The sequence below is a fragment of the Myiozetetes cayanensis genome, unplaced genomic scaffold (assembly GCF_022539395.1).
Source record: "Myiozetetes cayanensis isolate MyiCay16 unplaced genomic scaffold, myiCay2020 scf5-8, whole genome shotgun sequence".
In the NCBI taxonomy this organism is placed as follows: domain Eukaryota; kingdom Metazoa; phylum Chordata; class Aves; order Passeriformes; family Tyrannidae; genus Myiozetetes; species Myiozetetes cayanensis.
The window spans coordinates 106,934,681-106,962,548 of NW_026087742.1; the positions used below are offsets into that span (position 1 = coordinate 106,934,681).

The 27,868-nt window shown below is 33.7% G+C and overlaps 1 protein-coding gene across 11 annotated transcripts in view; it reads right to left on the minus strand.

Annotated features, from left to right (window-relative positions):
* The window catches only part of DMD (dystrophin), a 1,047,400-nt gene that overhangs the window by 577,563 nt on the left and 441,969 nt on the right, over positions 1 to 27,868 (minus strand). For 8 of the 11 annotated variants that reach the window (XM_050333288.1, XM_050333286.1, XM_050333290.1 and 5 more), the window contains 7 exons: positions 21,055 to 21,234; positions 19,128 to 19,256; positions 17,355 to 17,525; positions 13,637 to 13,759; positions 12,057 to 12,194; positions 10,001 to 10,153; positions 8,901 to 9,083 (listed from right to left, as the gene is read on the minus strand). In XM_050333288.1, the coding sequence (XP_050189245.1) occupies positions 8,901 to 9,083; positions 10,001 to 10,153; positions 12,057 to 12,194; positions 13,637 to 13,759; positions 17,355 to 17,525; positions 19,128 to 19,256; positions 21,055 to 21,234 (1,077 nt within the window). Of the gene's footprint in view, positions 1 to 8,900; positions 9,084 to 10,000; positions 10,154 to 12,056; positions 12,195 to 13,636; positions 13,760 to 17,354; positions 17,552 to 19,127; positions 19,257 to 21,054; positions 21,235 to 27,868 lie in introns of those variants that run through there. The other 3 variants (XM_050333291.1, XM_050333293.1, XM_050333292.1) reach the window with 3 other exon arrangements.

Sequence of the window (27,868 nt, forward strand, 5' to 3'; positions counted from 1 at the left end):
GGTCACATGAATATGTAAAGTGACACACAAAATAAGATTAGTTTCTTTAGTTGTATTAGTCTATATTTTTCAACCCAAATTAAGGCTAATAACTACGTATTTACACATTTGTACACATGCATGTATATGTGTGTACATAAAACAAAACCTCTGCCTTCTTGCTCTAAACAGTTCCTGAAACTACGAAAAAGTCAAGCTGAAATCTGATGTCTGAGCACTTCATGGATATCATGTTTAATTATTTATTAGTGGCAAAATTGTGTATCTTTTAATTTACAAAGAAAAATGGGCTGTATGTTACCACAGATTCACACTGTCTTTACAGAAAAATTCACATTCATATTTCTCCCAGCTGGATGATTACTTGTATAGTTCTGGAATTGTTTATATTGTTAGATAAACTGGAAAGTACTAACAGATAAATAAATAAATAAGTTGATATTTAAAAGTAGAGACCTATCAGAACCTGCCCTCATGTTTTGCTACATTATTTATTACCTTATTCTAAAAAAAATCACAGTCAAAAATAATTAGTTTCTGAATACTATTTGAATGAAAGAGTTGAAAATTCGATACTAGTTGAGAAGTCAAGGATTAAGTATCTGATTTAAATGGGGTTTTCAACAGGTCACAGGTGTTTCTTCCCTTCTGTCTTTCCTTCATTGACAATAGCATGACAGAACCCAAGGCAGAAGGTTGGCGTCTTGCACTAAGAAATAGAGGGTAGGCATATAAGAACTGACAATTTTAATCAGCAAAGAAAGGGACACATTTTATCTTGTCCCTATGTTTTTTGGAATTGCCTTATGATAGAAGATACAACAGGCAGAGCCCTTCCCTGTGCTCCTGACAAGCACCTTCTTACTACAAATGAAAAGCTGAAATTGAATCATATCCCAACACTGTGACGAGAAAAAACTTACAAAAGGCGACTGTAGCAGCTGGGAGCCACTACTATTAAAACTAATAATAATTCAGTAAAGATATATGTAATTGCTAATGCCAAAATTGCACATAAGAACTGTGGTAGGTTAAGATTTTATAAGGATTAAAAATAAATAGGGAAATGGAGATTAAAGTTTTATATAACTGTTTAAAAATGGGTTTGAGCAAGTTGAATCTGAAAAAGTGGCAGAATGTATAACAGAGTTACTTAAAAATGCTTAAAACAAAATAATATTTTAAAAATACATAATAGAAATGAACTGTTAAGAGTGATTGGCAAATGCTGGGGTAAATGGCCATTTCCTATATTGCTATATCTTTAAAATAAAATTTTAGCAATATTAAATTACTGTCTATTTTTCCTTGATTGTCAATTATAGGCTGCTGTGAAAATTATTTATAGTCTCTGAAAAAAATCAACTTATTTTGGATAAGGTGTAAGTTTTCAGGTTTTGATTTTTACCAAGCATTATCTAATTTCTAGAACAGTAAACTGAATTTTCTTCCCCATCATTCCATATTTTTCATAAAGGGTCAGGATCTTTCCATAAATGTGACTCTACCTACACTGATTTTATTGATAGCTATCATGTCCTACCAGGTGCAACTGAAACACAAGAAGTAAATTCATGACCTTGCCCCTACAGAGAAGGCCAATAAGCAAAACAAACCAAACAAACAAAACAGCAACAAAAAAAAACCCTAGAGAAAAAGTAGTACGGAAATAATGCAGGGTTTGCCCACAAATTCATACACCTTCTCCAAAGAAACACCTGTGATCATTATTGCTTCATCTAGCACAGTATCACCTGGTGGCACCAGATCTAACTAGCCTTGGAAAACGCTGTTAACACCCTTTTAACAGCGGGAAATTCAGTGTTAAAGCGAATTTCACTGATCTGAGTACATCCATTTCTATAGACTTCCTGCAGAGGGAATAATCCCAACATCACTTTTGCTGTTCAGGAATTCAGATCCAGGAAGTCTCCAACTTTTTTGTGTAAGATCCTGACAAGTGTTCCATTTTTGGTCCCTGCTTACGACAGGCCTCCAAACTCACAGAGACCTTACTGTCTGTGTTTTTGATTGAATAACTTCACACAAACAGAACACGTGGGAGGAGTAAAGCGGCAAAACACTCCCATCAGTGTTACTGTACCACAACACTGCTCCTAGAAGCATCCTGGTGAGAGATTCAGGAAAAACAAACAAATGTGCTTGTTCCTGAAGTGAAACACTTGTGAAAGTATTCTTTACAAGCAGCTCTGAGAAATATGAGTGTGTGAAAAGTCAGTGATCTCTCCAGAATAAACAGAGCTGTGCTTCACATGAGAAAAAAGAAGCAGACAGGGGATCACCTTCTGGACAAGGGCAGTGATACCTCAAAGAGCCCTATAAACTTTGGAACAGTTGCTTTCTAAAGCAAACTGTGAACCACATGGTATTTGCTAGCCCATGTTTATCATCAATATATCAAATAAAGACTTAAACACACAAAACTATGATAAAATGCTGTCAGAGACCAATAAAACCACTTTCAAGTACATGTTTATAAAGAAGCTTTTATTCATCCATTCCTATGCCAACTGTGAGTGGTGACGTCAGCTAACATTTAGAAAAATAAATTCTGTCTTCCATGCTGCTAGCATATCTTACCTGTAATATGTATAAATATGTAGGAAGAAGATCAAAATTATACTGCTAATGTGGAATTTTCAAAATGAGATTGGATGTCCTTAGTCAATCACAAACAAATTATCTATCAGTAGAAAAAGGAGCATCTCTTTCAAGTACAGAAAAACCGAAATCCTGAATACAGAATTAAAAATGTATAAATTCCTTAATTTATACATTCCATGAAGGCAAGGCCTTAAAATCCACTTGGCAGCAATAAAATGTATTTAAAATATTTAAAAAAAATTCATATTTTCAAATAAGAATGTAAATATTCTCACATGTATATGATTATTCTACCGATGGATGGTTGCAGTCCACAAAATCCTGCACATTGCAACACCTCAACCATATAGTTTAATGCTTGTATCTTATTTCATCTATGAGTTATATAAAAAAAGGAAACTTTAAAATCCACATGACTATTTTCAGCACTGTTCCTGGACAGAGAGTGCTTTATGTCTTCACAACACTTCACTGCTAAGGCATACCTTAGTGGCTGAAAAATGCTGCAGTTTTTATTCTATGATAAAATGAATCTATTTGATCCATACATAAAATTATATAAAGACAGTTAAAATGAAGTTTTTCCTAATAATAGCGTGAATTAGAAAACATTTCAGTAAACTTTAGATTCTGGAAATAGAAATGCAAAATTGAAGGCTTTGATTTTGAAAACTATCGGTCAACAGGCATCAACCAATCTGAAATTACTTCCTCTTATATTGTTTTATTTATCAACTTCATAACTTGATTGAAATGTAAAAGTGTTATCCATAAGAAAAGGTCTCTTCCCTGTATGTATAAGCTTAAATTATGGGACATCTCCCAAAATCTCAGACAGTCCTGCTACAGTCTGATCCGTGCATTATTTTCACAGTCAGATGGAGTGGGAGGGGAAGAAAGAAAGATACAGACGAAAGCTATAGCAATTAATTTAAAACATTAATTCTGGAGTATCCATAGTTCTAACTCTGGGTTTGTTTTTTTTTCTTGACACAGAGCAAGAAAAACATGTAGAGTTGAAAAACTATGATAGAGCATGTCATATATTTTCTAATAGCCATTTCCAGGCTGACAGATGCTGGAAAATTGGTGACAACATTAAGATGCAATTCTTTTCCCAGAGTTTTTAATTCATCCTCATGTTTTTTTGCAGACCACGGTCAAGAAAGCTGACTCTATGTAAACCTATTTGTTTAAAAAACTGCCACTGTCAGTGTCAGAGAAGTTAAATGGTGTCACAGGATCACCTCTGGGCTGTTCTTAAAAGATCCAAAGCTCATAGGTGAATTGGATACTAATCCATCACTGTATAGTTCTTTTCTTTTGTCCAATAGATATTTTCTTATTTTGCTCTTCTAATGTCTTTTCTCTCACTTATATCTCATTTATATATCTCTCTCACACTCATTCTAGGAATAAAGAAGAATTAGTCTGCCTCTTCTTCGTGGCAACTATTATTCCTTTAGTTAACCCAAGAAACATTTAAGCAGGGATAAGAGAAGAAAACCACTTTGTTACAATGCTGCTGATTGTCAGAACCACGGAATACAACAACTGAAAACAATGGTAGCACATTGCCACTGAAGTATCCATTTTAATTAGATGCAGACAGATAATAAGGACATCAAGTCCTGTGTTTATCTGTCATAGATTTATTTAAATTAATGATTGATTTATATTTTATAAAATATTTTGATAAACATATTTTAACAGTTAAAAAAATTTAATTAAATTGACTAAATAGAGTCCCATAGGCAAATTTTAACTGAAAACTGTAAGATGCCCTTAAAATACTGAACTTTAACAAACTCTTGAGTTTCATATGTAAACTTTACCAGTTTAATCTGGTTCCAGAAGTTGATCATGTACTCTCTCACCTGAATTCCTCATCCAGTTGAGAAACAGGCATTTTGAATTTGTGAATGCTTTACAGAATCTTAAACAAAGTAATGTCTTTTATTTGGAAAAATGAAGCTTATGTTAGTTCATAGTAAGTACTAAGAGTGCTGGTACTTTATCCATGTTGCAGGCAGCTATCAAACTGCTCAGACTAAATCACTTACCTTATAAAAATAAATGCATATTTTGTATAACTATTTTCCTTATTAATTTTTGTTCAATACAAAGTCTAATTGGTATGAAAAGGACAGTGTCTCCTGATGTTTATCATTTGGTCAATATTAATATCTTTCTCTGTATGGCCAAAATCCAGGCCCCAATATTTCACTAGTAAAATGACCATAAATTTCAATAGAATGTTTGTGTGTAATAAAATTACTGAAATGACTTAGATAAGCCTATCTTTTTCCTTGTATATACATCCATAGATACATAATTTTGACAGATTGCAAGCGATTCTGTTGTCCTAAAAATACTCTGGCTTACTATTTACAGCATTCATAGTTCAGCTGAGAGAGGAAAACTAAAAGTCCACCATATATAACTTCAGAAAGAATGTTGAACAGCTTGATAAAATATGGTAATAGGACATATGAAGTAAGAATTTACAGCGTAGGCTCTGCACTTGTGTTGATCTAGAAAATGTTTTCTCACGATAAAGGCCTTCAGTACTCCACACTCAGAGTAATTTCAGTCAGCTCAGGAAAATCTAAACTGAGCCACGATACAAACATGTTCATAGACTTATGCAATGAAAGTATTGGAAAAAAAATTCTATAAAACAGACATCAAGTAAAGCTAATTTAATTAAATGTAATCAACATAATAACTGATTTTGATCCTGACTTGAATTAAACTCTCTGAATCTAGTTTTTTCCTCTGCAACAGATAACTATTGTCAACACCCTGGAAGAGTGGCATAAACTATTGCTGAAAAATAGTAACTGAAAGATTTTTAAGTTACTGTTTTTAGAGGTTTAGACTGTAGCAGAGGGAATCGACAACTTTTCTGCAAATACTGTGTGACTGTAAAGGCCTAATGATTTCAGATCTTGCAGAGAAATTTTAGAAATAAATGTCCGTTAACCTCTATAATGTTACAATTTTTCTTGATTTTTTTAATAGATGTGCAATTTTAATATGCAAAAACTGCATTTTGCTCCAGGATTAAACTTTAATGGCTTATTATTTGAAAAGTACCTTAAACTTTCATGAACTTCAAAGGGATTCAGTGGTTAATCATAATTTTATGGTAAAATATTGCACTCTTTAGTAAGTTATTTGGATTTCACAACTGAAATTACTACAAACTGATTTCAAATGGAAATTTTTAGCTGAAATGAAGTAGAACATCTAACTTGTCTTAGAACAGAAATTATAAATTTGCCTGACTGAAAATCTGAATTTTCTGCCAACTGTTTATTTTGCCACATATGAATAAAGACTCTCTATGAGAGAAGAATCTTGCAAGACAACAAGAACACCAAATTTTTTTTCGACTCAGTGTCATTTTGGGTTTTATGCAGTTGCATTTATGTGCTTGTGTACCGTATTTAATCTGTGAAAGCAATAAACCCACCTTTTTCCTTATTGAATTTCCTGTTACTCAGTGACAATTTTCACATTGAGGAACACTACACCAAATTGATTAAGGTCTCAAAAATGTCTTTAAACTGTTTGAGGTAATATAAATGCATCTCAATATAACTGGTGACAGAAATTTCCTTTTTATAAATATGCACCCATATATTGGTCAATTAGTTGTTGGATATTTACTGCTACTTATTTGTAAGACAATCAGGATTTTACAAGAATCGACCATGATAGAGAGAATAAATTCTTAGAAGGTCATGGTTTCTAGATCCTTCTGACAGGTCTTCCCAACAAATATCGGGGAAAAGTAAAATCCAGGGGAGAATGATAATTTTAATTTCACACTTTGATATCAAAAATATATTATCTCCAACAAAGGTAAGAAATGGAAATCTGTCAACAAGCAACATAATTGAAGGTTCTCTTCAGTGCAGTCTTGCTATGTTTATTCAATGAAGCATAATAGATTGCAAGATATACAGTACAACTATATCTCATTGATTTCTATTATCAACCTTCAGTTGTTAAATAACTTATTGAATACAACATTAATTATAAATGAAAATGCAGCTGTCTTTTGTTTTAAAGAAAAAAATCAGTTTGTATTTTTATTATATGGTTTTATTCAGTTGGTAGTTAACATAGAAAATCTCTGTGGAAGGTATTTTTGCTGGTATATGCATGTGTTCAAATGAATAGTTTGAATTTTCATTTTTCTTTTGTATTTTAAAATCTTTCACAAACAACTAATGAATCCTCACAACATCCCTGTGAGGTAGGTATTTAAGCTGTTTAAAAAAAAAAACAACAAACCCTTGAGAAATTATCTGTTTCACTGATTCACCAAAGTCAAAACAATAACAACAGGTTATTGCACTTCTCACTCTGATTTTAGTCATGAAAATACACTACCCCTCTCAAGTTTCAATAGTTTCTGTAAAAATTCCAAAATATTTCATATGAATATCATCTCAGTCATTGTCAAAAGAGCAATATATTTTCCATGAGAAATGAGAAGGATACAGTAATTGTTCTGTGTACACGTAACTTTCATTGAATGACCTTATTCCCTAGACAAATTCTAACAAGTAGCCTTCTTGCATGGAATATTAGAGAATATTTAAAAACTTAACCTTACAGGGTTATATAGTATATAAATTATATATTTTAACACTATAAATACATGTAATGGTTACATGAGTTTAAAAAGTTGATTAGTGTATTCCTCTGAGGAATTAAAAACCACATGTGCTGATGTATCTACTTTACATATTTTATAGAAAAATATGCTAATATAAAGTTTATTGATCTGCTAGTAAAATTTTATAATGGATATATTCATCCCCTGTCATGGTAGGTGGTGGGTAACATAAAAAGCACATTGACAGCCGAATGTTTTTATACAAATCGCATGCACAATCTGATCTCTTACTTGCTTATCAAAGGAGCAAATATATCCATTATAAAAAAAGTGCCAACTCATTTACAAGGCTTGCTCTAGCTCCATGTCAATATAAACAATTTGCACCTGATTACATCCATCAAGTTTAATATAAACCATAGTAATCTGAAGAGTGTAATCAGATGGAACAAAATTTAATAACATACAAATAAAAGTTAATGTTTCTCTGATTGTTTCCATTAACTGCATAGCTGTCCAAAGTATTAGTTTTACATATACATTATTTAACTTAATATTAGAAAAGGTAAAAATACACAATATGGTACATTATATAGAGGAATATATTTCTCAAAAGGTTATACAGAATGCTGATTTTTGGAACTTTTTTTCATTTTTTTAAAGCGTACTTTATCAGGTAGTTAAAAGCAACACTTCATGTTTGTTTTTTTTTATCCTCTCAGTATGTTTTCTCTGCAATCTAGGTGCATTTAAAAATAAATAAATAAAATTATATTTTGATAAAACACTCTTTATCCACTAGCACCTTAAGATTACAGAAAAGAACATAAAACCTTGAGAGCAGGTCTCATCTTTCTTCGTAAAGCGCAGAAGACAAAGAGCAGAGTAGTAGGAATAGCAAAGAAAAACCTTATAAGTGCAAAAGCAACATCTGGTAACCTTCTAGATGGGTAACACTGAATACATATTTTGATCATAAATCTGGAATAGTGACAATTTCCCTTTTATTTATCCAGTTACTGCAGCATTTATAAACAAGTAAGAATAATTATATTTTATACACAACTAAACAAATCAGAAGACATCAAGATGGTTCATAAAATTATATTTTTAACCTGTCAAATTGAAAAGTACACTTTCTTACAAAAAACTTCTTTGAGAATTCAAGTATTTGAAGAAGAGGCCATGTATATATAGAGTCATAAGAATTTTTCAAGTCACTTCCCTAAGTGAGTATAACATGTTATGGACAAATAAAAAAAACAATTAAAATTGGCGTGGGATGGGTAGTTTGGAAAAGACAATTTTTGTGTTCTATATGTTCAGTGAACAAAATAGATGCATGGCAAACTAACGTTTTTAAACTGATAAATGTTATGGAAAAATAATGAGGCAACAGAAATAAACACAAATCTTTCATTGCTGAGTTTTTTGTAATTGACTGATTTAACTTAAGGGCAATTTTAAGACAAAAGCAGAGCACTATTGTATTAGAGTATATAAAGATTCCCCCACTTGCAGACAATAGGGTTTTTCTTATTAATATCTGAAGAGTTGACACTGACCCTGAAGCTCTCACTGTTAGTAGGATGCTGTTAGTAGTAGCAGTTGCAAACATATGGGTTTGCCAGTAACAACTCACAATTTGTGCATAGTTGAGTCTTCGAAACTGAGCAAATTTGCTCTCAAAATCTTGCCAGCGCTTGCTGAGCTGTATCAGGGTTGGCTCCACTGCTTTTGCCGCCCCATCCTTAGACAAGCGTTCAGCCTGCCTGTGCACCGCATTCAGATCTTCCTTCTTCTTCTCCAATTCTCCACCAATCTCCTAGTGAGCAAAACCAATACAGGGCCCAGGACAGTTAGCTAACTAGATCAATCAACTTGAAATTAGCAAAATACTTCTGTCAGAAAATCCATTTCCATTTTATTGTTACAATTAAAATTTACAGCTATTTCGTATCCTAATTTACATTTAAACAAAACAAAGATAACTGAAATTGAAGAACCGTCTTGGAGATGGGCTGTAGAGATACTAACTGCTAGTATTCTCTGAAACTGTTAGCAAAGGCCAACAGTCTCCATGTTCAGATTCTTGCTAGTACACTGGGATGGGCAATTGGAAAAATTATTTTCTCAATAAGGGTCAGCATATTGAGGACAAATAGCGTTCGAACAGCTTACAAATGTATTATTAGACTCTTTAATGTATTAGTTAACTCCTATTTTACTCTGTGGGAAACTCAACAGAGAATGAAGCAAAGAAAGACGATGTAAAATAAACCAGGAAAACCTTTGACAGTATGTAAATAAATCTATAGAGTTTGACAGTGACATATGAGTATGTTCTGATGAAAATGAATGTGCTAACATGAGATAGAGGTCATCCATATATCGGTAAGTCATTTGTTCATCTGGAACAAAGATACATAAAATCAATTACAATTTTTACTAGAAAACATTTGATGCTTCTTAATACATTGCACACTTTTTGTATTACTGATAAAACATTATATTTAGTGTGTTTCAAATTATTTATATAACATTCTGTATAACAAACAAATACAAAATATAGTACAACAAAAAAATGCCAGTTTGAACATAGTTTGTTTTACTGTAAATAGAAATAAGAACAGAACTGTTAATTTTCTATATCTATATTATTGTTTGTTGCATTTGCTTTCTGATGAATTGACAAACTATCACTCAAAAATATCTACCATTGCCAACCCAAAACAACATTACCTTTAGCTTCTGCTCATCTTTCTGGTCTGGTAGACCGGCTAACTTTTTCTCAATGTCATCCAGCCATGTCATTAGGTCATCAGCCTGCCTCTTGTACTGATACCACTGATGAGAAATCTCTAAAGCCTTTTTTCTTCTTTGAGATCTCAAGTCCTGTTCACAGTGCAGACATTATTAGAATATGAATTAAAGGCTTATAAAATATGAATTGGCATGTGTGCACACTGCAGGGAAAAAAAGTGTACAAGGAGACTAATTTTTTAAATTAAATTTTGATATATAAATCAAGTATATGAGTAATTGAACATATTTTCATCAGTTCAACAATTTTTGTTTGTTTGTTTTAAAGGACGTTACCTAATTCAGCTTTGTTCACATGTTGAATAAACTACTGAGACAGTCACCGATATTCAAAGAAGTTAAGACTCTTACATAAATGTCAATATTTTATATAAAACACTTCTGCTCAGAATACTTACTGGACAGATGGAAACACAGCCCACTTAGTATCTAGCCAAAAGTGGGGCTTCTGTATTTTGCGGTCTCCTGTGAATTTCTAGCCTGCATAAAACTCTGTAGCTATTCAAATGAAAGTCGTTGCAATGCAGAAATATATGCAAAAACAGGTTTCCTTTTTCTAAATTAAATACCATGTATATTACAAATGTCTTGTGTTTATAACTCCACTTTATAAAGTATTAAAACTTCTCTTTAGCAGGAAGGTAAAAAATGTATGTTTTTTCCCCCCTATAAATGCTATTAAAGACACGTTTGCTTCAGCCATTTAACTTTGCTCACAGAGAATTGAGAAAATATTTTAATTACTGTAACTTCTTAGTAAGAAGGAAATTTGAAAATTAATGGTACATTTTATACAAAAATTCTCAAATGAATTTGCCTCAACAATTGTTGAATTTTATTTGACAAGGGTGAATGCCCTAACTGAGTCACCCAAAGGAAAAATCTATCACTCTATTCCATAAAAACAGCCAGCAAGAATCTGGTCAATAGCATAGAGCTAGAAATATTGTTCTTGTTTCTCCAACATAAAAGTTATGAATTGCTTCCATTTAGCTTGGAACAGTCAAAGATACACCCAATAGATTTCAAGGTTCTTTTAAATATGGACAAAACAATAGTATATTCCAGCTATCCTGCTCCTGAATTTACACAGATCTGCAAAATTGTAAGAATTACAAAGAAATCCACAGGAAAGAGGCTGCTTAAAAATAAGTAATAATAAAACGTAAACATGCTGTGTTCCCCAAACCAAAGACAATTTAATCAAAATTATCAAACGAAAGAAAAATTGTGCTTGCTGATGAGATAAAAATTCATCTATAGTAGCCAGAGCCCATAACTTCAGGTAAGTGACCAAGGTGACTCTACAACTGCAAGATTCTATCTTTCCTCACTTTTACTTTTCCATGGAAGGACAACACTTCAAATTACTCCTGTTAGCTGGTCCAAATGGGTCTCACCACGGGTGTTTTCAGGAACACCACCATACAGTTATACCTCCAGAATTGTGGCAACACAGAATTTTCATATGCAATTTTGGTTTTGAACCTCTTAGCTGCTCGGTCTATTGGTACTACCACCCGCTCTGCTCTAGAGGGGATGGAGCCATCCTTGTAACTAAAGACTGTAGTGTGTAAATACTTTATTAAAGAAGAAACCAATTCATTCATGGCCAGAAGTATGTTATGCAATTGAGAATATAAGTTTGTGACAACTGATTCAGTCTTGACTGCTGTTGGAGAAATATAAAACACATATAATATATTAAAAAAGGGATTATCAAAGCAATCATTTTTGTCCAAGTGGCAATCACAGAATTGTTATACGATGGATAAGACAGGACTTCTTAAGCTGGAGACTGTAAAATGCCTTTTGCAAGACATCAAGAGAACTGCATAAGAAAATATATTTATAGCCAAATAATTTTAAGTTACTCATCTCTAAGTAGGAATAAAGACTCATTTAAAAAACAATGCCCTGAAATGCAGACAAAAATGGTTTTAGTAGCATGTGCTTATAATTGTAGCTCCTATACCTTGAGGGCATTATGTTTAGTCCGTAACAGCTGTTGTTTTGTCTTTATTTCCTCACGTTTTCTCTCATCTGTGATTCCCTTTTGAAGCCTGTCGCCCCTCTGCAGCAATTCTTTCACTGTGCTCTCATCCTCTTCACTCTGATTTGAAAAAATAACCAAAATAATGTGCATCTTAATCTAACTATTACTTAAGTACTAGGAGATACAGACATACAAAAACACCTTTCCTTTGTAACAGCTACTTGTAGTTCTTGAAGATCGAGCACTTATACTTGCTTCTACAACACATTTAGCCTATTGAGGGATGAGCACTGAAAACCTACAGATGTTTGATGTTAGACTTTATGCAGCATCCAGGATAACAGGATGAAAACATCAAAGGCCAAAAGGTAAAATACATTTTACTTTAAAACAAAAAGAACAGACATATCTAAAATATTCCAAATCACTGTCAGTAGTGATTGAAAGTGCCAATACACCAGGAGACCATGCAATTCCTGACCATTCCATATATCAACACTTTGCAAAACAGCTATTCTGGCAGGAAAAATGGTATTGCTAAATACTTTTTATGTAGAAGCTGAATCTGTGACACAGCTTCTGGGAGTGTCTTGCACCACATTAAACATTTGATGTAAAGAAAGGGAACCAAATATGCTCAAGCAGTGGAAATTGCCCCTTCAAACTTGATTCACGTAGAATTTACCACTGCAGTACATGCTGCCTTAAACGTTATTTTTCCTGAATAAATGAAAAAAAAGTCCTGCAAAGATTCCTTCCAGCACTCACATAAAATAGACATCTTTGAGAAATTCCTTAGAAGGGAAATAACACTGAGTCTTTACATTGGTTATAAACAAATACATATTTGATCTTGCTGAGGATTCATGAAGAGCAGGATCTAAAGATGAATCTCCATTATTGCACAGCCAAGAAATGTCATCCCTCTGAAAATCACTTTGGAGAATACATATCACAATGGCAATAGTAGCAAAGAACAGCAGTATTTTACTTCTCTTTTCTCTTTTTTCCCCCCTAATATGCATAAATGGTTTTACTATTTGCAGTGAGCAAACACGAGTAGTAAAGCTTACCACAGCCACATAAACTATTTACATTAAATGCTCTAAGGAGAGTGGTTAAGAACAAAGTAGCAAGTGGCATTTCTTTTGATTAGTGTTTATTTTTAGTGAAAGTATTCTTTTACTATATTGCCCGTTTAGATATATCATTCTGACTTTCCTTGGCCTTCATGCTGCTACAGAGATTTTAATATTCATTCTCTATTCTGTAATACTGCTGGTACTATATACAAGCCATAGATAATATTCCTGATCTGCTTCAGTGTTTTCATAAGGGTCCAAAAATGTGGTTTTTTCTGATAAGCTAGAAATTAAGTTAGCACTAAATATTTTAGTTAATGTTAATTTGGGAATTTTGATTTGATACTATATTAACATAGTAAAATTTTGACCAAGTTATATCTAAAGATCCTAACACAAATATGTGTTTCGAATATTCACTCAGGTTTCTTCACCTCCCTGCCTACTTTGCTCAGACTTCCGTTTCAACCAAATTACCATATCTTTATTGAAGTCCTCCTCTTTCAGGTTCACTCCCTGCTGAATTTCAACCTCCAGTGGTTCAAGCATTTTTTTTATATCGAAGTCAAATTGCTCCAATTCCTTCACAGGAATGAAGGGCTAAAATGGGAGAAATACAAAGATTACTTATTGAAAGCACACAATAGTTTTATAAGAGATATAAGTGAAAAGAGACATCTGTTCTACACCCTATCGGTAAAACAATGGTGGACTTTCCATCACACTGAAAAATATCTACACCATACAACTCAAAGTACCCAAAAATACAAGTAGAGATAGGAATATATGTAGAATTTCCATGCAAGTAAACAAAAGAATTCTATGGTGGGTGAAAATGAAAAAGAAAAAAAAAAAAAGATAGTCTCCAATTTGTGTGAGAAAAAGTGCAAATAAACAGTGTAATATAATAATTTGTCTAAAAAAATCAGATGTTTACACTATTTGTTTAAGTCTGGTTTGTCAGAGATTATTCATACGGCAACAAGCAATACATTCTGATGAAGGAAAACTACTGACTACCAATTGAGAAATTAAATGATAGTCTGGTTCAGTTTTGAAATAATTTCTCTCACAAAAAACAGCAAAAGTGCCAGGTGAATTATACAAAACAAAGGACAAAATCTTTGTGTAAGAAATTCCCTAATAATATTATATAACATGTTGAGAAAAAACCAACATAACTTCACTAAAAGAGCTTCTGTTTCAAAAAGTCTCCACAAAAATTCTGGACCAAACAACTGTCAACCAAACAAAATAGACTCAATTCCTCCAAAATAAATCACAGTATAATTAAGGTGCTTTAGCTTCGTATTCAGTTTTAAACTCTCAAACAAGAGACTTGACACTTATTAACAATAATACACCACGCTTTGTTGACCTGATACACGAGTGCCTGTGAATAGTTTAATGTACAATATACAATATATTTATTAAGTGCATTGCAAAGGATCAACAGAAAAAGCTTTCTTCTTTCAAAGCTTCAAATGCAAGAGCAAAATAAAACACCTCAACAATTCTTGCATAACATTTAGATCTAAAGGTAATTAATGTTTTTAAATTTTATAAGAACTCTTGGACGTACACCTGTCACCCTGCTAAAGACACAAGCACATTATATTCTAACCAGCTTTCACTCGTCCCTCCAGTATAATTAGTTATTATTATATGCAAAAACTTGTAATGAAGATGGTAACAATCAAAATTAAACAGTTAAACCAAGAGAGACTGGATGTCAACTGAAATTTGTTCTCAGGTGTTCACAGATGACTTGGAAGAATCAGGGTAGAAAAGTCTTAATTGTATCTAGTTGATTATTTTAATGACAAAGATTTTGCACACTTACAAATATTAATTAATATATAACAATGTACAATATTTATAGAGAATAATCCTGTGTTCACAAATTTTCATCAAGAAGCTCAAAATTGCACTCAGTAAGCACTTCAGCTGAGGTAGAAATAATACCAAACTACACAGTAATTTCTTCTCAAACACTCTGAAGGATATTTTCTAAAGTACTTAAGTCTCATTAAAAGACAAACCAACTAATGAAAATGGAATACAAGATTTATACTCTATGAAAAAGGTTAAAAAAGAGTACCAAAAAGGAAAGTGGAAAGAAAAATATTAAATTAAACTCCAATAACTGAATGACATTCAATGACTACTTGAAAATGTTAAGTCTCATTTCAATGCACTATGAACATTTTGTTAATTCAGGACATGAGCATTATATACTTCCATTTACTAACTTAGCAGATAATTTCTTATTTTCTTCACTGTTTTACTGATGATTGTCAGTATCTGAAAAATATAACTAGTTTGAAAACAGATGAGAAATTACTGAAAATAGGTTATGAGAACTTTTAATCTTCTTGAATTAATGTTTTAATCTTTCACCAAGTGAATAATTTTTACCTGAGTATAGGAAGAAAAAAAGGAATCTACTTAAGAAGCATACCACCACATAATAATAACTTTTCAGCTCATGAAGCTGAAATGAAGACTAAGGAAAGTGCAATTACCTACATTATACAGAAATAAGGCTGGGTGCCTTATTAGACAAAATAAGGCACCCAGCAATTTGGTCCTTTATCCAAATGCAAGTCAGTAGAACTGTCAATAATTCAGACAAGTGTTTGCCTCTCCATCTGATGCAATACTGATTTTATTGGTATCCTTTGTGAATCATATTCTAGCTCTCCATTCCCTAAGGTCCTGGAAAAGGTACCCTAAATTCTAATTTACCATTATAATTGTGTAGTGTTGTAACTCCTCTCATCTTGCTAAGTGCATCCTCTATAAAGCTTACTGTGGTACTGCCATTCCAGCTCATCTTGGCTCTACAATCATAAACGGAAGAACACCTGAGAGAGAAGGTTGCCAGGTGAAAGACGTTTGCAAGCTGTTTTCTGAAGACACTTCATCTTGAAATGTAACTTTTTTTCCCTTCTCTGAGTGAGCCCACAACTTGCAATGCAAACAGCTGATTTGTTTGCATTTTTAGGCATTTACAGACAGTCCCACTTTTCCCTGATACAGGTAATAATTTCACAGGACCCTATCAAAGGCTGCATCAGCTCTGTGTGCTTACAGCATCATGGAAGTGCAAAGTAAAACTGAGACAGAAATCCAGACTGCAGACAGCAGATGTTCAGAGTAAAAACATCAGACAACACAGTTGTTTGGGCTTTTTGCCAAGATGTCCTCAGTCTACAGTTTATACTTGTGTAAGAAGTAGGTGAGAATCACACTGGAATGGCTGAAATACTACTGATGACCATCAAGAAAAAAAACAGAAAAAACTTCATTCAGAGCACAGGTTATTTTTTTGTTTCAGAAATGAAACCTAAATAAACCCAAATATTCACAAAGGTGTGTTGGTCAGTCAAGGCATTGAACCCTGCATAGTCCCTAAACAACTCATGAAAACCATGTCTCTTCTCTTATGCTTTTTGCAAAACTTATTTCCTGCTTTGCCATGGATCCTCTGTGCATTTATTTCCAGTGTTTCTAAAGTAATCAGCAAAAATACTTCAGAGCAGGATCCAAATATTCCCATTATCCTACATACCAACCTGCATGACAGCCTGATTTAATCTGCTGAGTAGCTCTTCAAAATAAAGGCAGCAAATACAATGGAGAAAGTAGGTGGCTTATGTCCTTCCTCATTTAATTCAGAAGTCACACTCAGTTGGCTAAAAATTATCTAATCCATACTGAATTCAGATTCAATAATCAAATTAGTTGTACAAATGAGTAGTTGAAGTATAATTGATACAACCTCCATCTACGTGTTTTTATCTCAAACCTTCGTGAATCACACTCACAGGAAAAGACTGAGTGCATTTAACGAAGAATTAGCTCTCAAAGCCCAACCTATATAAAAAAAGGTTACTCATACTTTGAGAAGCTAAAGAATCTTACTAATTCTCAGATGTTCATTTTTTGTAAGTTAATGAAATAATAATCGTTGCATTCATATAAAGTCAGTGAATACTTCTAATTGTGAAACAGTTAAAAAAAATCCCCAAACTTCACACCTAAGAAAAAAATATATTGTTAGGCTTTATGTTGTTTTCCTTCAAAAGCTCAGTTTTGGGAGAAACTGAAGCCCACTACATAGTTGCAATTGCACACCTGGTATAAATGCCATTTTTTTAATGCATCTCCTTATGGAATCAAGTCCTCCTACCTTTACACTTTTAATTCTCTGTGATAGAGTTGCAAATCGCTGGTTGAGTTCTGATAGTTTAGGCTCTATTACTTTCCTGCAGTGATCCCCACGGTTTGTCATCAAGTGCATCGCCTGGTCACGCACAGAGTCCACCTTTGGGTGAATGTCATTCAGCTCAGCCTTTAAGCGCTACAGTCCGTGAGCAAGAGACAGGGCTTGAAGTTAGTAATAAATGCAAAGAGAGAGAAAGAGAGAGAGAGAGAAAGTGTGCAAAGGAATAGGGAGCAAAACCACAAAGCAAATTCAGATAATTATGCATGAGTGTGTAAATCCAGCAGAAATACATTCGATAACATTCCCACTCATGTCCCTCAAATTTATAGGAGGAACGTATCTACATGTCTGTTTTAATATCTCCTGGAGGAAATTAATGGTGATCATTATTTCCAGGCAGATTCTTATCTGCAACAACATTGCAGCATATGTCAGGTTATTTCATATTTCATTATTCTATGTACCTAAAGCTAGAAAGAGGTGCTAATTCATGCATTATGGAACTGGATGTATAGTTGTTTCTTTCATTACTGTTCATGGGCATAGTTCAGGCAGGTAGAAATGACCAGCTAAAAAACTGGTAATTTTTTCTATAAGTCTATTACAAAAAAAAAGAGCAAAGAGGGCAAAAGTCTTTATCCTCTGCAATAGTAATCTTAACAGTAGATTCCAGGATGGGCAGAGGCAAAAAGGAAAGATAGCAAGGCATTCAGGAATCATGAACACAGCAGGCATTGAGAATTACATTTAATTGTCTGCATGAAATACCTTTGTGCAATACAAACATATACACCAGCATTGGTGTCAAAGATAATTTTACTTTGTATCTGATGGTAGAAAAATTGTTCATTCAACTACAAAAGCCAGTCCCATAATCCTGCTGAGATCAATGAGGCATTGATTTATGCTCTGCCTTGGAATTTGTAAAGTTTTGCTTTAGTAAATGGCATCATTATGTTAGTGTCAGCAATACAATTCTGACTTTGATTTGCAAACTGTTCTCAGATAGTATATCCTGACCATGGAGTTCAATACAAAGTAAATTTTCACACTGATTTCAGAAGAAAAAAATGGCCATATCGATAATAATTTAAAGTTGCTCATAAAGAAGGTATTTTAAATAAGATACTTTCAAATTCACATACATATTGCAGACTAATTTTTCATCATTTGCCCAAAAGATGCAATTGGCCAATTAAAACCTTCTGAGCAATATTAATACTAATACTAACCCGTGATTATACACCTAGTTCACCATATAACATTCACCATTGTCTGTGGTGCTGGTCTGGCATCAATGTAAACAGTATTTATAGAATTAAAACAATCATATGACACAGATACCATAGATATTGGAAAAGTATCACAGAAAAATAGAAATACAATTAAAAATGAAAGGTACAGAAAAGAAGGGAAAAGGATTTTGTTCAATCAGAACAAAACTTTGTGTTTAAGGAGTTTTTTCCAGCAGACATATGTTTAATAAGCTGCTGTTCTACTCACCAGGAAGTCTCCAAGACTTATAATAACAATCTGGTTTTATTTCTGCAGGGATTTAACTTTGGTATAATACAGAGAAAATTTATTAAGTAATCTACAAGCTGCCAGAGGGTAGCTTTAGCACAGAAAAAAAAAAAGAATTTTAATCAATTTGTGATACCTTTCAAAATATGCTAGTTTTGACACAGTCCTTTTTAGAATAAAATTAATGCTTTCCAGAAAATCACATTTTTTTACCTTAAGAATTTCCTCTTTCTGCTGGGGTTTTTGTTTATCAGATTCATCCAACAGTATTTCAGCACGATACATCCAAGTTGTGACATTAGCTAAGTTCTGATCAAAAGCCTCCATGTGCTTTTGATAATCCTGTATGTGGGAAAGGTAAATACTGCATACAAAAAATGTAATCAGAACTGAAATAGTAGCTGTAATTATAGCAACTGTGGCAAATACGCACACATTATGACACTGAAAACTTGTTTATTTTACACAGTAACTGCTTGTTCTGTGAAGGATAGAATCTGTTGTTTGTTTGCTTCACTTTGTATGTGAAGTCTCTTAAAAAAGACATTCTAGGAGAGAGAGAGAGAAGCTTCCAAAGTGACAGGCAGGAGGACGATAAAATCACAGCAAGATGCCAGTGTCTGCAGCTCAGCGAGGCTGCTGAGAGGAACAGGAAGCTGTTAGCCAGCCCTACTGGGGGTGAAGACTTTCCCAAGAATGAGATACAGAGCTCATTTTGGAAAGACAGTAAGTTGATTGAAACTCAGATGGCAATAAAGATGCACTTGCAAAGACACAATCAAGAACGGTGGCTTTGCATCTAAACCCCTTATTTAAATTTCATCTAACTTCTCTGCTTTGAGATTTTTCTTTTCAAAAAGCTATTCTAGTTGATATTCTGACAAATCTTCATTTTTCTACTTAATTTAAAAGCTTTTTCTTTGTAGTGACCTCACTACAATGTGGCCTACACATATCCCACAAAATACATATGTACAACCACATACCTGAGATCAAAGGAGTTCAAAAATTGGTAAAAACCCCACTACCTCTCTTAGATCCTTTTATCATGGGTTCTAGTAAATATATTAACCACAGAATCCAAGCAGAGAGAGAAACTATAGGAATACATAACTATATCAATTTGTAAACTCTGTTATATGCTTCTTATAATCAGTTCCACATTGAATCTGTGCAACTGCACCATGCTGAATGAAATGCTTAAGTTTTCCAGATACTTGCACTTGTATACTCCATACAGGTGAGGAAACCCTGTAGTGATGCTGTATATCAACTGCAGAAACATTTGTAATGTAGCCATACATACTCTAGTGGAGCTCAAACACATCAAGCTCTGAAAAGTCATGTAAAGGCTAAAAAACCCTTGAGGATCACTTCAATTTCTCCGTGTTGAAACTGCATTCCCATGCTCTGAGGAACAGAAGCAGCATGTAAGATTTCCCAAAGCATTCTGTTAGTCCAGTGGTTAAGACCCTTCTGTGTTTAAGTGTTTGAGCTGTTATCTCTTTATGACAGAATGAATTTTAAGGTACAATAAAGTTATGTGACTATCAGTATTTTGAAGCAGCTGGGGCTGAGGCTCCTGAATCTGTACTAAATGTGTATTAGGGATTTTACTTTCTACTAGGCTTAATCCAGTCCCATTAAGGAATTATTCCCATCCGAACATACCCTAGAAAACTATCCAGAGAAGGATCATGCAGTTCTGAAAGACCAGATCATAATTCTTTTGTACATCAGATGTGCAACGTGGGCAGAGCTTTTGAGTTAGTTGCCTCTGAAGTCGCTGGCATCAATACCAAGACTTACTCTACTTATTTGACGGATTCTTTCACTTGATTTATATTAGTCTTTGTCCTTGGGGAGAAACTGCATTTCATTTACTAGAAAACCAAACCAAAGCAGTCTAAGAACTAGAGACAGACAGGAATGGGAATGACTAACAATCAAGATTCCACTCTGTAAGCAATCACAATCTTAAAACACACACAGCGTACAAAACAACAACCAGTCTGATTGTCTGTGTACCTGTGTATTCAATGAGTACAGTCCAAGGAACCAGAAAAAGCAATCCCATAAGGCTGGGCATGTACAATGGAACACAACATTTCCCCTGTGTGAACAAATGCATTTTCCTTACCAGTAACAGATTGAACCATTCCTCAGCACGTGAAGTTACCGCAATCCAGTTACTGTTTAGTAAGCTGATTTTATCCTCCACTAGGCTTTCCTTTCCTTTCATCACTGTCTTCAAATTCTCTCCTAAATCACTGATGCTCTTAAGCTGGACCTGGCGTTTCTCAATCTCCTTCCGTGTTGCCTACATGAGCAGAATAAGAAATAAAAGTTCTGGAAATTAAAAATGATCCACACTAAGGACATGAAAAATAAAACAGGCAGCAAGTTCATACTAGAACACACAGTCTTGCTTCCTATAGGAAGGGAAAGGATTCTGTGAAGGGCAGTAAGTACAAAGTGAATTGTTTCTCTTGAGCTCTGATAAAACTGTTAATGTTCTTCATGTTCTCATGAGCTTTTTTGTTAATAGCTTAATTTTAACGTGTGAATTATCCCCTATTTCAGCATTCAAAATATAGTTTTAATACTTAATTATTAAAAATTAATCCACATTTTTATAATATTTATAGAGAGATGTTTAAAATTATTTCTCATATAATAAAGTTGCATAGTTAATAAATAGCAAATAAAGCTGAAATAATAAATGGAACAATAATACAGCATCATGATACCATCTAAAGACTTAGAAAACTCCATTGAAAATAGTCTAATGGAATATTTTGTTACTTTAATACTTTTCAGTGCAATCTTTTTCAGAAGAAACAATGTTCTTTTCTCCTGTTAATTTTGTTTCTTAATTGTAGAAATGCGTATTTTCATTACATTCACTTATAATTTCACTCTGCAAACTAAAATACTAAAATAAGCTATTGTTTATAGCACTTCTCAGATTAAATTACTAAAATACATATGTAGTCCTATAAAATGAGATTTCCAGCATCTCTTCCCACTATTATCTTAATTTATTGATCTGATATGTAAGGTTATGTAATTTACTAGTTATTCATGTCTTAATATTTGTTGTAACATGCAAGAAGTTTAACAAAAGGAGTAAATCCCCATGTATTTAGACAATATGTAAAAAAGCAGGAGTTGAATACTAAATGCTGAGAAGACACAGTGAAAAGTACAGCAGTCTTGTTGAATACTCAAGGAGAGGCACAAATTCCTTACACCTCATTTCACATATAACCAGTTTTATGAGAGAAATTTATCTGAGATCTTTGGCACCTGACAGTAACAATTCAGGCATATAAGACCTCTGCTTATAAAATAAAGCTCCAACTAGAAATGAAGTATTCCAAACTGAACACAAACAGAAGTTAGGAGAAAAGTAAGAAGCACCAGTCTCCAGAGACACTGATTTCTCACAGAAACTTGAACACAGTAAAAAACCCCACCACTTCTAAACAAACAGTTCTTCCATCTCAAGATCAATGCTGTTACTGCAGTAGAACTCCATCTTTATCACCTCCACAGTATCATATCTCTCATGGCCACACATCAGTATAATTTTGTTGATAGTGTATTGTTACTGAAAGCAGAATTTTCTTTTTATGATAAAGACAGTATAGGAATTATTCTTTTTGGTAGGATACAATCTTAAGAGTACCTACAACTTATTTGGTGTATGCCATGCTTAAAGTAGCAGGTCACTTTCTGTGCTTACCAGAATTCATGATCTAATTTTGTTATTTCACAGAAAAGGTCTTAAACTTGCATTTTATCTAAGTATGAGAATTTTTCCGCATTCTATCAATTTTCTCAAATACAGAGAAAATTCAATTGAGCCAAGATATGATTAATGCAAATTATTAACTATATACTACATAATTATGGAATTTGAAAGAGAGAGTTTCCAATTTCAGCAGGTTTTTGTTAGGTTAAAGAAAAACATGCCCTCTTTAGTACTATTTCATCTGTTTCACAGCAGGTGCAGAGTGCCATCATAAAAAAAGAATAACACAAGGAATATAATTTACCTCCAACTCAGGATAGAAAACTTTGATTAGCTTTATTACTTTTCCTAAACTATTTACTTTCATTGGAAAAGAAATTCTGAAGTATATTTACTATGTGTTATGGTTTCTTTGTATTTTACATATATGAAAATGAAGACCAGTCTTGGGCTATATAAATAGATATTAATTCCAGCTAGTAAACAGACAATTTGAACAATTAAATATCTATTAAATAAAACGACTACCCAAAAATCAGAGGTATTTACCCTATGTGTAAAAAAAAAGTGTAATAGTGCTTTCACTGATACCAGGAGTTATGTCTATCAAAGTAAAGAAATAATGTAAAGAAATAATGTAACAAGGTGCACCTCTGGGCAATATGAATTTTAACACTCCTATGCAAGTAAGGGACATGAGCTAAGTAAATCACACTTCCCCTCAGTGTCTTAAAAAATCATTGTAGCCTTCAACATAACATCAAAGGGAAAAAGCCATCTTCCTCAATACTTCAAATCTCAGTTATTAAAAGTTTGAGTGGGGTTCACAGTTCTGTCTCTGACCCCACTATCCTGCGACGTATTCTTTATCTTTCAGTTCACTAAAAAATACTTGCAGGGGTTTTTGTTACAACTGTTTGGGTTTTCTTACCTGACGGTTTTGGTTTACTGTGATGGCTTTTATATCTCACTTCCATCATAAAATTCTAACTAAAAATTAATTATATTTGGAAACAGAAGCTACATAGAAATTACTTTTTTCTGAGGATGTGGTGCAGAGGGCTTCTGTGCTATAATTTATAGTGATAAAGCTACCTACTATGTATCAAGTTGAACTGCTAATGTTTTTTTCAAACAAACCAGAAATTGTAACTAAATGGAGAAGATAATATTGTAATCATGCTGGTCATTAGATTAAAAAATTTAACAATAATGAATGAGTGAAGAAAAGTTCTGTTTGCTTGTACATTGCTTATGTGCTGTGGATTATTAGTAAGTAAACTTTACAATTTGAGTCTTTTTCTAAAAGAAATTAGGTGGCTCATCTCTCACAACTGGAATTACAGAATTATTCAGAAGTTGCCATTATGGTCCTCTCAGTGGTTGGAAATATATATTTATTTGTTTATTCTCAGCACATCTTTTATTTTTACTGCATTTTGGCCACTGACTATGAATCAGCTGACACGAGCTTCAGTTTGTCTTTTTTTGTGGAATTTACTGACAGGAAATATGTTGCTAAATGTAATTCTAAGTACTTCAAGTCAACTTTGTACTCATTTGCATTATACACTTTATTAAAAAATCAGATTAAAGCATTGGCAAATTCATACTGCTGATAGTAGGGAGTGATACAGAATTGTCCTGGTAATACCATCTGCCATTTCCTTTTTAAGAACATGGTTTCCTGGCAATCTAATTCTTATCAGTCCAGTTCCTGATTAAAAGACAAATAAACCCTGCAGTAGTTAATGTCTTCAGTGAGAAGTATGTTCACTAAATCAGACTTCTAATTATAAGCGGATTTCTAATATACAATGTTTAATGACTGTCTTTCCACCCACATGCCATTTTTCTTATCTATTATAACAGAACTGAATTCAAATGGAAAGATTTAGCTTGTCTCTACTGAGCAGAAAGGCAGGATTTACAGTCTTCAGTATATTGCCCATCTCATTTCACATAACTCAGACAAGCTTTTTGTTCCATCCTTAGAAAAATTTGAGACAGGAACAAATAAGTGACACACTTCCCTTGATGTCCAGATTAATGCTATGTTTCATTTACATAATTTCTTACTTAAGATGGACATTTCTTTTTATATTTCTAGGTGATTATACCCTGAAGACAGTGTACACATGTATGATTTTTTTTCATTGTTTTTAAATTTTTTATTCTAAACTATAATTATCTTTGGAACCCTGTGTGCTCTTTTGTCCTTTGAGTAGTCTTGGCTGCTGAAAATTAATTAAAAATAAGCGCACTAATACATATAATGCTTCCTCATGCCTTAAAGAAAAAAATCTTATGATCTCTCTGCTTAGATATATAGACAGCAGCACACATCCAATTTTCAGTTTATTCGCACTATTGAATTCTCCTCTCTCCCTCTCCATTTCCCAACTTAGTTTTTCTGCAGACTTTTCTCACAATGGGAATCTGTTGGGCTTAATTCATCTCCCAGTGCGTTTCATTAGATTGGTTACTGTCTTTGGCAGCCCACTTACCCGGGAAGTCCAAAGCCCAAAGCTGCAACATCAATCAGATACTGTGAGGCTCTGGTTCTGGGGACTAAATTATTGATGTATGATTTTGTGTGATGCCTCAGTGAAATCCACGTAGGAGTATCAGCATCGTACTTACTTATGAAGTCCTCACGAGAATTTTAAAGTGTCCAGGATAAAATGCAGCGCTTTCTGCCTCCTAGTGGGAGCAGAGTTTTTAGGAAAAATATATTCCTCACGATTTCTGTAAATATTTACATTTTTAAGGCTAGGGTTTGCCACCTATACTATCTGTTGGACCACTCAAAATTAAAGTCTGCTTGTATATATGTGAATATTGGTCTATACTTCCAAACAAAAGAATCTTAATAATGGAATTCTGAAAGCCACTCATTATATACATACTTCTGCAATAAGGCAGCTTCTCTCATGCAAAGTTGTTTGTTTATGAACTGACTGAAGGTGAAGAGCTGATGTCCTATATGAAATTGGACTACAGTGAAGGTTTTGGGCAGGATTTGAAGCCAAAATACCCTTTTTACCAGTTTTTCCTGCAAAACTTTATGTATCAATTCCTTCTGAGAATTCACAAAACTCAATGGCATTCTTTAAGATTAGTAGGAGGAGTGGTTCCCATTTGATATATTTTTTCATGTTAATATTTCTTATTTTAATTAACTGTTCTTACCTTTTTAAAATGCCTTTAGATAAAAATATGTTGTACTTGTTGTTATAAGCTTAAGACACAACAAAGACTTCCCACTGGGTAACAGCACTGATCACTGATCAGGCTTTAGGTTTCTAATTATGCAACTTCTGAAGCATTAAGTTTCATATCTAACAATTAAATTATATTAAGGATAAATATTTCTTTTTAAACTACTGTGAAGTTATATACACCTAGATCAACTTTCCTGAATGCACATATAGGTACATGCTGTGTGTATGTGTTCCAGTAGAACTGTACAGTGTAGTTTAACAGCACCAAAGATTATTTTTATTTTTTTGACTGGGTAAATGGCCTGAATACCTAGCAGGGTAGTTTGGGGACATTAAAACAATATAATTTTATGACCCATCTCTTAAAAATCTGACACCTGTGCCTTCTTATGGCTGTGAAGAATGGCTGGAAAGCTGCAGAGCTGAAAAGGACCTAGAGATGCTGTTTGACAGCTGGATGAACATTTGCCAGCATGTGCCCAGATGGCCAATGGTATCAACATTAATGTGGCCAGCAGGACCAGGAAAGTGATTTTCCCCCTGCACTCAGCACAGGTGAGGCTGCACCTCAAATCCTGCATTCAGTTTTGGGTCCCTCATTACATGAAAGACATTGAGGTGCTGGAGCATGTCCAGAGAAGGGCTGTGGAGTTGGTGAAGGGTCTGTAGAGTAAATCATATGGGGAGTGATTGATGGAGCTGAGGTTGTTTAGCTCCCTAGAAAAGGAGGCTCAAGGGGGACCTGACTGCTCTCTACAACTACCTGAAAGGAGATTGTAGAGAGGTGAGAGTCAGATTCTTTTCCCAGGCAATGAGTAACAGGACAAGAAGAAATGGCCTCAAGCTGTACCAGAAAAGGTTCAGGCTGGATATTAGAAAGAATTTCTTCATTGAAAAAATAGTTACACATTCAAACGGGATGCCCAGGGAAGTGGTGGAGTCACCATCCCTGGAAGTGTTCAAGAAACAACTTGATGTGGCACTTGGTGCTGTAGTTTAGTTGTCATGATGGTGTTTGGCCAAAGGTTGGCCTCAGTGGTTTCAGGGGTCTTTTCCAGCCTTAATGACTCTATGATTGTAAGATCACAATATCAATCAAAAGGAAGGAGAAGAACTGCAAAAACTTTACTGTAGGAAAAGCTGCAAATGAAAATGAGAAAACATTAGGCAACAAGAGGAGAGAACAATGGGGTTTCTAGGGATTTAGGTTTTGATTTGAAAGTAGCAGTAGTCAAAGCAGTAATTGTAAGTTAATAAGAGCAAAATTTTATATTTTTGGATATTACTTTTAAAATACTGTCTTTCTTAAAGGCTGATGACCAAAAAAAACCCAATTCCAAATCTCACAAAAGACTTGTAGACTGCCTTTTTCTAATTGTTGTGTCGTTATTATTCTACTATTGTTATTAGTTTGCAAATCACCAGTGCATTTTTAAGTATAAAGACACTATATCAAGCCAGAAAGCTTGAAAGAGGCAGTTAGAGTCTGAAAAACAAACAAACAAACAAACCTCGCAAAGAAACCCAAACCACAAACCACATTTTACTCAGGTGCCTTTAATCTTCACTGTCTTTAAAAAAACATAGTAAGGTTGCATGTGTATTGTATTATTCATGACTATATCTATAATGCATAGTGAAACTACTAAAATGTTTAAAGGATTCTTATTAAACAAAGCACAAGGGGCAAATTTTTTGGCACAAAACCCCAATACTGTTTAAGGGGATTTTGGTTGTTCTTTTTGAAATTATATAGGAACATTTCTTTGAAATACTGCTGTATGCACACAATTATTTGGAATTTTGAAGCCTTGGAAAATGCTGAGCGTAGTTTGCTCTAAAATGCAGATTTCGGTATTTGTGAACAATGAGGATTTGTTTTATGTTCTCAGATTGGATTTTTATTACATTCGCAGAAAATAAAACAGATCAGCTAGTGCTGAGTCCTAACATCACACAGAGATACTGTGTTT